Source organism: Hypanus sabinus, chromosome X1 (genome assembly GCF_030144855.1).
Source record: "Hypanus sabinus isolate sHypSab1 chromosome X1, sHypSab1.hap1, whole genome shotgun sequence".
Lineage (NCBI taxonomy): Eukaryota > Metazoa > Chordata > Chondrichthyes > Myliobatiformes > Dasyatidae > Hypanus > Hypanus sabinus.
Window position 1 is genome coordinate 62605121 of NC_082738.1, and position 13939 is coordinate 62619059.

The 13939-nt window shown below is 43.6% G+C and overlaps 1 protein-coding gene across 1 annotated transcript in view; it reads right to left on the bottom strand.

Moving 5' to 3' along the window:
• The window catches only part of LOC132384962 (alpha-2,8-sialyltransferase 8F-like), a 102898-nt gene extending 100047 nt beyond the window's left edge, over positions 1-2851 (bottom strand). The window contains exon 1 of the mRNA XM_059956654.1: positions 2754-2851. Coding sequence (XP_059812637.1) covers positions 2754-2851 — 98 coding nt within the window. The remainder of the gene's footprint in view (positions 1-2753) is intronic.
• Positions 2852-13939: the final 11088 nt, after the last annotated feature.

Below are 13939 nucleotides of genomic sequence, written 5' to 3' on the forward strand. Positions count from 1 at the left end.
GTGTTATACAGTGACAGACCTGCCGTCACCAGTACAGTACCCCCGTGTTATACAGTGACAGACCTGCCGTCACCAGTACAGTACCCCAGTGTTATACAGTGACAGACCTGCCGTCACCAGTACAGTACCCCAGTGTTATACAGTGGCAGACCTGTCGTCACCAGTACTGTACCCCAGTGTTATACAGTGACAGACCTGTCGTCACCAGTACTGTACCCCAGTGTTATACAGTGACAGACCTGTCGTCACCAGTACAGTACCCCCGTGTTATACAGTGACAGACCTGTCATCACCAGTACTGTACACCCGTGTTATACAGTGACAGACCTGCCGTCACCAGTACAGTACCCCAGTGTTATACAGTGACAGACCTGCTGTCACCAGTACAGTACCCCAGTGTTATACAGTGACAGACCTGCCGTCACCAGTACTGTACCCCCGTTTTATACAGTGACAGACCTGTCGTCACCAGTACTGTACCCCAGTGTTATACAGTGACAGACCTGTCGTCACCAGTACTGTACCCCAGTGTTATACAGTGGCAGACCTGTCGTCACCAGTACTGTACCCCCGTTTTATACAGTGACAGACCTGCCGTCACCAGTACTGTCCCCCCGTGTTATACAGTGACAGACCTGCCATCACCAGTACAGTACCCCCGTGTTATACAGTGACTGACCTGCCGTCACCAGTACAGTACCCCAGTGTTATACAGTGGCAGACCTGTCGTCACCAGTACTGTACCCCCGTTTTATACAGTGACAGACCTGTCGTCACCGGTACAGTACCCCAGTGTTATACAGTGGCAGACCTGTCGTCACCAGTACTGTACCCCCGTTTTATACAGTGACAGACCTGCCGTCACCAGTACTGTACCCCAGTGTTATACAGTGACAGACCTGTCTTCACCAGTACTGTACCCTAGTGTTAAACAGTGACAGAACCATCACCACCAGTATTGTTCGCCAATGTTAAACAGTGACAGAACCATCACCACCAGTATTGTTCGCCAATGTTATACAGTGACAGACCCAACCTCCACTCCAGTGTTACATAGTGACAGTCTCATCTCCACTGTGACTGTACTGAAGTGTTAAGCATTGACAGACTTGTCCCCATTTGAGCCAAACCTGAGGAAGACACCTATCTGAAATTGTTCCGAGCCAAAGGAATTACGCTAGACAGAAAGTAAATACTGTATGCTCTGGAGAGAAATCAAGAGTGTAGGATTAGTTGGTCAGCTCCTTCAAAGTGCCAGTGCAGGTCTGACTACAATGAGCCAAGAGCTTCCCTGGGTGCTGCATCATTCTGCAGTCAGTACGTCTGTTACTAAAAATCACATGCACTGTATATGCCCTGGTGATGACAGTTTCTGTCATTCTTAACTTATAGACAGAAATCTTTTACACATTTCACAATGTAATGAGTGACCTCTGAATGTTCTCTGCCTACCCCAATGGAAAAACAGTTGAATGGCATTATAATCTGACAACTTGCTATCATGAAAATGTATACTTGCATTAATTAGCAACCATTCTGTCAACAGGGTCTCTGCATTTAGACTCTTGTCTCATTTTGGTATCTACTGGTTATTTGCACTGAGTAACTTACTTTATATCTGTTCAAAGTACACAATGATTCATCTCACTTTTATGCCTTTTAAATGTTAGTAATATGACCTAGCTGACTTATTCCCAGTGCCTACATCAATGCTGCTCCTTACTTTGGTAGATTGCACAGTAAAAATCCCAGAAGACATTTTGCCGTCTCTTAACCCTGGCAGGAACTTTCTGTTCTAATAGGCCTATCCCAATAATGGAGGCAAGGTTTAGATCCTCGCCCTAGACAATTCAGAGTCTGTTAGTTCTCTTTGAGAAACCAATTCCTACAACCTTACCCCAAATCAAAACGACTTGCAGAGAAATTCCAGAACTTAGATGCATGAAATAAACCAACTTTTCAGATTATTTATGCAGAAGGACAAGGGGGGAAACTTTTGAGTGCTCAGATCTGGAATGTATTTTTGAGAGTATGTATAGGTATACAAAATTATGAGGTGTATAAATCGAGTAAATGTAAGCAGATTGAAACTAGACCTAGAGATCATGGGTTAAGAGTGAAAGGTGAATGTTTAAGGGGAACAGAGGGATCTATAGCAACCACTATAAAAAGTCCGAAGAACATCTTCATTCAAGAGGGTGATGAACGTTGAACGAACTGCCAGCAGAAGAGGTGGATGCGGGTACGACTGCAACATTTAAGAGAAATTTGGATAGGTCCGTAGACGAGAGAGATATGCAGGGCTCTGGTCCACATGCAGCTCGATGGGACTAGGCAAATTAATAGTTCGGTTATGGACTAGATGGGTCGAAAGGCCTGTTTTTTTTTTGCTGTAATACTCTATGACTCTACAAGTCGAGGTGGCTTGAATTGTCGCATTCAAAATAGAGTTGAAGAGAGAAACAGTTGGCAGGAAATAAGGAGAGGAGGGGTAGTGCGGCTGGCTGGATTTCTCTCGCACATAGCCAGCACAGACTCGACAGCTGGATCTCCCCTCTGCACTATAATAACTCTGGTGCGGAGGACATTCAAACCAAAACTTCGCTCAAACAGGCTACCTGCGCCGTCCGCTTAGAAATGACAAAGCCCACAACTAAGACCACACATTGCAGTAGACGCGGTGTGATTCCGATCACAACCAGCTAACTCCAATTCTGTGAAAAAAGACCTTTATGCTTTTTTTTGCTACGTACCTGTAATCGAATGAGTATTCAAAATGTATTATCCCAAGCAGAAAAATGCAAATCGCACAGCTTAATAACAGGGTCCTGAAGGAACACATTACGGCCATATCAGCCACGAAGCTACGGTCAGACTTAAACCGATTCCCTATTCATTTGGAAGTAACTTGTTTCCCGTAAAGCTGGTCAGATATTGCAAATGCAATTCCTCGGGCACGTTCCAATACGTGAACCTGATGTGTTGAAAGCGCCGGCAGCAAGGGGCGGGCAGATCGTCTTTCCATTCCTACCGCATCTCGGCACCTTGCCACCGACCCTGCCATGCCTCAGTTAAAACCTACCAAATGACCTGCCACTCACTCGCACCATCCCCTCCACTCCACTCCACCCCTGCCCCTTATCATCGTTGCCTAGGGCTTTTAGGGTTCTAAAAGTCAATCTATAAATTTCAGGAGTGATACAGAGGAGAATTCTTGGATTTTCCTTCTCTTGCAACTAATGAATATCTCCTAGAGTACATTCATTCTCAGTTATCTGTTTCCACTTGAATTATTTGCCAAGGTCAGGTTCAGTAACAGACATGTACCGAAAGCCAATCATTGGCATGGTTTCTGGATCTCCTCGAGCGCTTGAGCCAATGGCGTTGTTGAAGGCGGGACTTCCTATCCCCACTGTAAATCCAAACGGAATTTTCTATTCCAAGCCTAGAGGCTGTGATCTTATTTACCATGCTCAGTCCACCGTTCCTGACCATCAGGTTGAATTATCATGTATCATGTTAAATTAGAAGGACGTCCCTCTAGAACAGAGATTAGGAGGAATTTCTTTAGCCAGAGGTTGGTGAATCTGTGTAATTCATTGCTAGAGATGGCTGTGGAGACCAAATCATTGGGTAACTCAGCAGGCCAGACAGCCTCTATGGAAAGAAATAAAGAATTGACATTTCAGGGCAAGACCCTTCATCAATCCTGTTTTCTGTGAAGGATTGACATGCATCTGGTGCATCGAGATAGGATGCTTTCTTTGGTGCATTGGTTAAAAATTGGTGAGGTTTAACAGAGACATAACAAATTTCTTTAGCCTCCTGAAGAAGAAGAGTCCCACATAGGTAACAGATCAGCCATGCTTTTACTGAAGGGCTAAGCAAACCACGTTACCCATAATTTTCTTTCCATCAAGCAGCAACATATTCTTTATGCTTTTGAATCATTTTATAAATATAAAAGCTTTTATCAAGTTACATAGAGTCATAGTCACAAAACACCACAGGACAGAAACAGGCCCATCTAATCTGTGCCTATTCCCATTGACCTGCATCAGGAACAGAGCCCTCCATACTCCTCCCTTCCATGTACTTATCAAAATTTCCAGTAAAATGTTGCAATCAAATCCACATCCCACACTTCTGCTGGCAGCTCATTCCACATTCTCACCATCCTCTGAGTGAAGAAGTTCCTTTCCGGTTGCCCACAGAAGCAGAAATCCTAGATTCACAAATTTGCAACTTCCCCATTGAAACTTCAGAACTGTTCAACCTCAAAACTGTCATCTGAGTGAAATTCACATCTTTCCTCATCAAAACACTTCCAGTAGTTATGAGCAGGTGACTTGCAAAATACAAACTGAAAAATGGTAGTCTGCTACTGAGGTAATGATAATTTTATTACTGTTGTGTAGGCTGTTGATATTATAAATATAAAAGCATTGATAATGAGTAGATTATTTATTATTTGCTGATATGCATACATGTATTTCAAGTTGCCACATTATATTTCAATAATCTTAACTAGCACTCTGATCCCCCCCTCTTTCTCTCTCCCAATCCCTCCCCCCTCACCCTTCCGCTCTCTCTTTTACCCTTTTGTTCTCTCTCTCCCTACCTCCCTTCACCTCTCTTCCTCCCCTCCTCCCTCTCTCTTTCCCCATCCCTTCCTCGTCCTTCTCTAACCCCTCTCTCCATAACACTACCTCTCCCGCACCTTTCTCTACCTCTTAATCTCTTCTTCACCCTGCCTCCCCCATCTCTTCTCCCTTCTTCTCTCCTTGTCTATGTTTTGAGTTGAGTCTCACATATTAACAGCCATAAATTTCCTCTGACTACACAGCCTGCCTTCACTTCAACCAATCTGGGAGCTCATGTGAGCCTTTGTGTTAATAATAGCTACAATTTGCATGGAGTACATTAAATTATCCCTGCATCTGCAAATCTTTCTGCACGAAACCATCTGTTTCCTGTTTGTTTATAGAAAGCATTCTGTCTGGATGCATAACGGCTTTGTATGCACATGACTGCAGAAAGCTGTGAACACAAAGGTGCAACTTCCCCATTGACCTTAAGAAGTGTTCAACCTTGAAGCACCAGGCTTAATGACAACTTCTATCCCACAGTTATCAGACTCTTGAATGGACCCCTGTACAATAAGATGGACTCTTGGCCTCACAATCTACCTTGTTATGGTCTTAAAATTTTATTATTTGCCTGCACTGTACTTTTTTGGTAGTTTTTGCACTGCATCTTTATTATTTTACCTCATTCTGTCTCAATGCACTGTGAAATAGTTTGATTTGTAGAAACATTATGCAAGACAAGCTTTTCACTGTATCTTGGTATATGTGACAATAATAAACCAACATCAATACCAATCCCCAAGTATTTTGATGATGAAAGATGCAAATTTCATTGTTGAGACAGTTCTGGAGTTGAACATTTCTGAAGGCCAATATTCTCCAAAAGATAAATAATTTTGATATTGCTCTTTTGTTGAAATTATTTCTCAATGTTTCAGAAAAAAATTCTCAACAGTCTGAAAAACTCTCAACACCTCCACCCTGCCCACTGATGGCACTCTCTGGCTTTGGGAAGCCTCCAACATGACTACCTGATTATCAATTTCTGGTAATTACTCCCCCTGCTAGCTTCTTTCCTTTTCCATTCCCCATTCTGGTTCCACTCTTTACACTCTCTCCACTCTCCTCTCCTATCAGATTTCTTCTTCTCCAGCCTTTTATCTTTCCCACCTATCACCTCCCAGCTTCTCACTTTATTCCCCCCACCACCTACCTACCATCTCCCTCACATATTACCTGCCAGTTTCTACTCTTTCCCCTCCTCCCACCTTCTTATTCTGGCTTCTTTCCTTCTTCCTTTCCAGTTCTGATGAAGGACCTCGGTTCAAAGTGACAACAGTTTATTCCTCTCCATAGATACTGCCCGACTTACTGAGTTTCTCCAGCACTTTGTGTGTGGTACTTTATGGCAGCATTGTGTACCAGCAATGCTTTCTATTTAACCTGTGTTAAAATCTTACCTCTGACATCCCCTCTATACTTTCTGACAATAACTTTAAAATGATGCCTCTTCATATTAGCTATTTCCACCCTATGAAAAAGTCTCTGGTTGTCCTCTTGATCTGCGCCTCTTATCACCTTGTACACCTCTATCAAGTCATCTCTCATCCTTCTTCATTCAAAAGAGAAAAGGTCTATTTTGTTCAACCTTTCCTCACAAGACATGCTCTCTAATCCAGACAGTATCCTGGAAATGACACTACTTTTCTATCCCTTTAGAGATACAATTGGAGCAATTTGCACAATATATTTAACAGAGGCATCTGAAATTGTTGCAGTGTAAAGGAAAGCCATTCAAATCTACAAACAACATGGGCACCACAATAGCATAATGGTTAGCACTATGCGACTCCAGCTCATGGCGTTGGAACTCGGAGTTGAACTCTGCTGCCATCTATAAGGAGCTTGTACATTCTCCCTGTGACTGCTGGTATTCCTCCAGGTGCTCTGGTTTCCTCCCACAGACCAAAGATGTACTGCTTAGTAGGTTAATTGGTCATTGTAGACTGTCTTGTGATTAGACTAGGGTTAAATGGGTGAGTTGCTGGGTGGTGCAGCTCATTGGGCTAGAAGGGCATATTCTGTACTGTGTCTCTAATAAATAAAAAACGTCCTGGGCCGTAGGGCGTGTACTGTGCTGTAATGTTCTACATTCTAAAACAAAAATGTGATGCTTCCAGAAATGATAAAGAAGTCACTGGTTCCACTACTTGCCAGGTACCTTCCTCTTTCGGTCACCTGCTTCTATTGAAAACTGTGCTGCAGCTCCAATTGCACAAGTGATTTATTTTTGCTGATGCAACTACACAAATGAGCTCTGTTGGGGTTATTAAGCAATTACAAGGAAGCCTGAATGATTTAGGTCAATTGTCAGTTTCCCCTGTAATTACGGACAGGAAGTCATTGTTTTATAATAATTGGCAGACCATCTTTGCATTATATAATATTACTTAACTCCTGTCCTATTAAAAAATATATAAATTAATGGCAAAGCAGGATCTCCCAGCGGCCACACATTTTAATTCCACGTCCCATTCCCATTCTGATATGTCTATATGCCTCCTCTACTGTCAAGATGAAGTCACACTCAGGTTGGAAAAACAATACCTTGTATACCGGCTGGGTAGCTTCCAACCTGATGGCATGATCATTGACTTCTCTAACTTCCGTTAATGCCTCTCCTCCCCTTCTTACCCCATCCCTGATATATTTAGTTTCTTTCCCCTCTCCTCTTTTTTTTCTCTCTCTGCCTGTTCTCCATCTCCCTCTGGTGCTCCCCTCACCCTACCTTTCTCCCTAGGCCTCCTGTCCCATGATCCTTTCCCTTCTCCAGCTCTGTATCACTTTCGCCAATCACCTTTCCAGCTCTCAGCTTCAATCCACCCCCTCTGGTTTTCTCCTATCATTTTGCATTTCCCCCTCCCCCCACTACTTTCAAATCTCTTACTATCTTTCCTTTCAGTTAGTCCTGACGAAGAGTCTCGGCCCGAAACGTCGACAGTGCTTCTCCTTATAGATGCTGCCTGTTCCACCAGCATTTTGTGTGTATTGCAAAAATTAATCTGTCTTGCTCCTCCTGGTATTGTCTTGTTTATTACTTCCTCTGTGAGTGTGCTCTGCCACTCTTGCTCTGTCTTGTTCATACAAGAAATGTATTTTCTCATCTCTGAATTACTGTCACATACATTTTAATTAGCTTCTATCCAAGTATTAGTGTCGTAGTCATAGTGCCATAGAGCACCACAACACAGACAAAAGTCCTTCAGCCTATCCTAGTTCATGCGAAGCTATTAATCTGCCTCATCCCATCAACCTGCACCCAGACCACAGTCCTTCATACCCCTCCTATCAAGTACCTATCCAAATTTTGCTTAGATGTTGAAATTGAACCTGCATCCACCACTTCACTTCCACTGGCAGCTCATTCTACACTCTCACCACTATCTAAGGAAAGAAGTTCCCACTCTTGTTCCTCTTAAACATTTCGCCTTTCACCCTTGACTTCCAGTTAAGATGGCACTACCGAACGTGTGCAACAGTTTCTCACAGTCAAAAGATGAGAAATCCGACTAAAAACATCACTAAAAATACCTTTTCTGTGGAAATTGTGTTAAATTATTGTTCAGAAGGGGTGAACGATAGCAAGGCAAGCTCAGGGGATGAGTCGACATGGTGTGTTGCAGAATCCTGGGCAGAGAAGTTCCAGTGCTCATTCAACTGACCCGGATGTGAGGTTGGATCGCTCTGGGCAGCGAAAGAAGTCAGCACAAAGTTCCAATGCTCGTTCAATGAATCTGGATGCTCTTGGCACCGAGCTGATATGAAGAGCTTGAGAGCAGCTTCAGGTTAGGCAGCAAAATCTGGTCCAGGAGCGAGTGAGGTCTGGGTCTGGGCCTGGAGCCCTTAATAGCAGTGGTACCTGGGTCGTAGTGCAGAGTAATATCTGCTGTTTAGACAATTTAAAGGCCGGCCCAGATTGGAGGAAAGAGCCAATTTCACTTGCTCTCCATGATCTTCACTTCTCTCTCCAGGGCACCGGAGCCTTTTGGTGTTCCTTTGTTGGGTCAATCTAAATGCCAGCCCAGATAGCTTGAAAAGACAGGGTGTCAGGATTGGAGGCGAGCCAATTTTGCTTGCTCTCCGCAATGGTCATCTCCATGGCAATGCCGCTATGAAGACTGCCCCGGCTGCTGTGTTCCATGCCTGCAAATATGATGAACTGATAAACAAGGCTTTGGGGCTACTCCAGGCTGCTCCAGGGTTCAAATCTGAGATCTCAATTTTGGTTCAGAATGCTGCTATTCTGAGTGCTTGCATATGTTTAGTATTTTTTTCTTTCTCTTGATGGTCTTTTTTGTTCTCATTCTTTTTTTTTAATTGGTTTCTTTTGGGTTTCTTGCTTTCTGGCTACCTGTAAGCAAGCAAATCTCAAGGTTGTATAGTTTATACGTTCTTTGATAATGAATGTATTTGAATCTTGAATCCAACTCATGACCTCTGGTTCTAGACTCATCCAACCGCAGTGGAAAAAACCTGCTTGCATTTACCCTATCTACATTCTCCATAATTTTGTATACCTCTATCAAATCTCCCCTCATTCTCTGACTCTCCAGGGAATGAAGTCCTAACATATATTCAACCTTTCCCTATAACTCAGGTCCTCAAGTCCTGACAAAATCCTTGTAAATTTTATCTGCACTCTTTCAATCTTATTTACATCTTTCTTGTGGGTAGATGACTAGCACTGCACACAATACTCCAAATTAGGCCTCATTGGTTCATCATCATCTTAAATCTTCCAGCTAACTCAACAACTTCTGGCTGGTGGCTAACAAAACAAGGAATACTCTGTTAATCACACTTTTTCTGGCAAACAATCATCATAAGGCTCATATTTCACAAGGGCCAAAGTCCAGGGGTGGGCTGTGGAGTCCAGAAATCTGTGGGTGTTCCACATTTCCTACTACCCACAGGTGGCAGGGCTAATTGAGCGCACATATGGACTGTCAAAACAACAGATTAAATTATTGATCCACCCACCCACTCACATCTTTCAGGGGTGGCTGAATGAGCTTCAGCCGGTGGTGGACAACCCGAACACCCGGCCAGGGGGCCCAGGAGGATTCCTGACGTCCTGGCATTTGTTAGTGTCACATCCTCCAAAGATGGAAGAAGTAGTTGGAGGAAAAATCGGGGATGTTTTGGATGGAGTGCCCACAGAGGTCACTAGGGCATGGAAAAATTGTAGCTCATGGACTGGGGAATACACAATGGGTGGCATTACCAGGGGACAAGCAGATAGTCTGTCTAAATATCCAGCAACTATCTTGGAGGGAGGGAGTTTGTGTCTCCTTACATTACAGAATAGCAAAGTTGTGGATGCTGATGACAGTGGCAATGATGGTGGTCAGTGTGAGAACTTCAACACGTTCCTACAGATGACATATGAATATGTGACCCACACCAACACATGACTGTTGGGTCTGCATGAGGTCGCCATCTCATGCCACAGAAGGATGTTGCTGGTACTGATCCTCTTTAACAAAGAAGAAGAGGAATTGTCCAGCTTCTATGGTTTTGGCATTCTGTTCTGGAGGAAGCCAATCCATTCCAGCCAACCTCACCCCATAGTATGGGAGTAGCCTTAAACAACTTGAGTCTGAGTAACCCCAGTAAAGTCAGTATTTTAAGGGCTGGTACTTCCCTACTTCCCTACTAATCTCAAAGTTCCAACATGGAGAATAATCGTTGCGCCAACAGGGGAGGGAAAGGAATGTTGGTGCAGGTGCTACAGTTATGTTTGTGGTACTGGCAAGCTGAGTGGCTGTGAATAACACACAAGAGATGGAGAGGAAGGAACAAACATACAGATGTTTATTTCACTTGTAAGTCATCTACCCAGGATGCCCTCTCACATTACATTCAGTAACCCATAAGGGTCAAAATATATAAGGACACAACAGATATACAATACCTCCCCCTTATATTAAAGATTTCTCCCCCTTCTCATACACAGACCAGCTGCCAAACTATTGACGTTCCATGGTGTAATCATCAAATTCAAAACACAACAAAAAACTTTTTTTTCCTAAACTAAGGAAAGATGGTAGACTGCCTCTATTCTCAGACATAATTCTCAAGATTATTCTGCCCCGTGGGCTGAGGGTTAGTCACTAACTAGAGATTCAATATCTGGAGGTCACCTGTTCCTGTGAGGGTACCAATGACCTGGGATGATGCCGACATCATTTTATTCCTTGATGGATAGATCTTAGCTGGGGGATTTTTCATCAGTGCAGTGGCATTTTGGTGGTGTTGTAAAGTGTGTTGTGGTATGTAAGCAAGAAAGTGCTAAGACACTGGTTGAGGGATCCACTTCCCACTGAAGTCTTGAGAGTTTGTTTCATTGTTTGTACGAATCGTTCAGCAAGGCCATTAGTGGCTGGATAATATGGTGCTGACTTGATGTACTGAATAACATTTGCTTCCATAAATGCCTTGACTCTTCAGACAGGAGTTGTGGGCCATTGTCTCTGACAAGCTGTTGAGGAAGCTTAAGAGATGGAACATAGCTTCTCAATGCATTTTTTAGATGTAGTGTTCTTCATAATGGTATCCTCAGGCAATTTGTTGTGTGCATCCACTACGACCAAGAACATGTGGCCTTCTGTAGGTTCTGCAAAATCTATGTGAATCCTCTGCCATTGTTCTTCAGGCCATTCCCATGGACGCACAGAAACAGGCTGAGAAACATTTCTCACTTGCTGACAATGTCAGCATGCTTTGGCCTTCTCTTCAATGGTTACATCTAGTCCTGACCACCAGAAATAGCTGCGTATGAGTTCTTTCATATGCACTATATCACAGTATCCTGCGCAATCAAGCACTTGCTTTCTTAATGGTGGAGGAATGACAACACAGTAGCCCTACCCCATAGTAAACATCCAGTTTGGACTGTGAGCTTCTTCCATCGAACCACCACTTTAGATAGAACAGGGTCAGTACATGCTTCAGGATTTGTGTCGCAGTTATCGGAGCTTTAGGTGCTTCCATGAAGTAAAAGATCTCTTTCAAGCAATGGCTCTGGAGCTGTAATAACTAAGGGAAGTCTGGATAGTCCATCAGCATTTCAATGGTGCTCGGACCTCCTGTACTTTATATCATACTGATGTGCAGATAGTAACAAAGCCCAATGTTGCATTCGACTTGCAGGTAGTGGTGGAATGTTTTCATGGAGACCAAAACTGGTATCAAGGAATGATGATTTGTCAGTACTAACGTAAATCGTCGACCAAAGAGAAATTGATGGAATTTCTTGACTCAAAATGCAATTGTGTGTGCTTCCTGTTCAATCTAGGCATATGGCTTTCTGAAGTGGTTTTAGCATGATTAGGAACAAACTTTGCATAATATGTTAGTAATTCTAAGAAAGACCTTAATTGACTTACATTCTGAGGTAATGGATCCTCCACAATTGCCTTCACCTTTGATAGTGCCTTGTGAAGCACTGAGTTGTCAATCACATGGCCCAAGCATTCGATTGAAGATCGAAAGAATTCACACTTGTGCTTTCGTACCCTTAGCTCATATTCCTTGAATCTTTGTAGTGTAGCATTCAAATTTTGTTGGTGCTCATGCTCATTTTTCCCTGTAATGAGTAAGGCATTCAATTAGTATTGCACCACTATCAGCCTGCTCAGGATCTGGTCCATTGCTCAGGGAAAAAGTGCGGGAGTTGAAATGTTACCTTCAGTACCTGAGAGGTTGGTCATGGCTAAAATCAATTCCTATCTCAGCAAGGACCTGGACCCAGTACAATTTGCCTATCGTCACAATAGGTCTATGGCAGACACAACCTGAATGGCTCATCACACGGTCTTAGATCACCTGGACAATACAAACACCCATGTTAGAATGCTGATCATTAACTATAGCTCAACACCATCATTCCTACAGTCCTGATTGAGAAGCTGCAGAACCTGAGCCTTGACTCAACTGGATCCTTGACTTCTTAACCAGAAGACCACAGTGTGTGTGGATTGGTAATAACATCTCCACCTCGCTGTGCGCAGCACAGGGATGTGTGCTTAGCCCAAAGCTCTAATCTCTCTACACCCAAACTCAAAGAGGCCAAATGGGGTTATCACAGGTGTTTTGGAAAAGTCCTCCAAGCACACAGGCACCCTAACCAAGATGACTTTGTAAAAAATTAACTTTCCAGCTCAATATGCCAAAAGGTCTTGGATGTGTGGGACCAGGTAGTGATTGGCATTAGTGATCTTGTTCAGGCGTCAGTAATTGCCACATAATGGCAAACTCAGCTTTTGCATTTGCCATCCTTTTTGGGTCCAGTCTATGCAAGTGATGGGTCAGTTGTGGAAATGTGGTGCTCGACTCCATGTTTTGTGACTGTATGTGGGCTTAGAGAAGTTTAGGAATTAGCTCTACAGTTGAGTAATCTCACATGCGGCGGTGCATGCGCTTGACAGAGTCCTTGTGGGGAACTTACTGGAGGAGCACAGTAATGAGCCAAAGTCCTTGACATCCACTAGCCAGCAGTTCTTAAGATCAACTAACAGTCCTTGGGCACACAGAAAATCTGCACCAAGCAAAGATCTAGCCACTTTAGCTAGGACAAAGTCCACGTGTAATGTCACCCCCTGAAGCAGAGTGTCATCTGTCATGTCCTGCAAGTCTAGATCCTCTTGCCATTGGTGGCCTCCAGCAAGGTTCTGCTGCTCTTTGCCTTCTCATCAATAGGCGATGCTGGCAGCACACTTACCTGAGCACCCGTGTCACACAGGAAACATCACCCTGAAATTGTGTCCATAATAAACAGTGAACAGCCTTGGTGACTGGAATCCACATTGTTCACAGATGCACTGGCACTGTCGAAGATGCAAGGTGGTCGGCACTTCCTAGTGGTCGTACCAAAGAGAGTGTGGTGAAAACACAGACCCAGTGTTGCCTGTCTGGAGGCCTTGCTGACTGGGCTTATTGAGGTAGAGATTGGAAGAGGAATGATGCACCTCTGCCTGGCTGAGTGTAGACTATCAGCCATTTTAGCAAGCTCCGTATAGTCTTTCTCTGGTACTTTAGTTAGAGCTATGCAAACTTGATCAGGCATTTGCTGCATGAAGAGTTCTTTAAAAATAAAACAAGGATGGTCATTTCGCAGGAGAGACAGCATGTGGTCCATTAGCTCGCCAAATTTGGCTTAGTATCACCAAAGCTGGGCAAGGAGAGCAAATGTTTGGTGTGCTCAGACTCTGATAGTCCAAAAGTCTGTAAAAGGAGAGTTTTCAGTGATCGGTATTTATCATGTTCAGACAGGTGTTCTAGTAGACTCA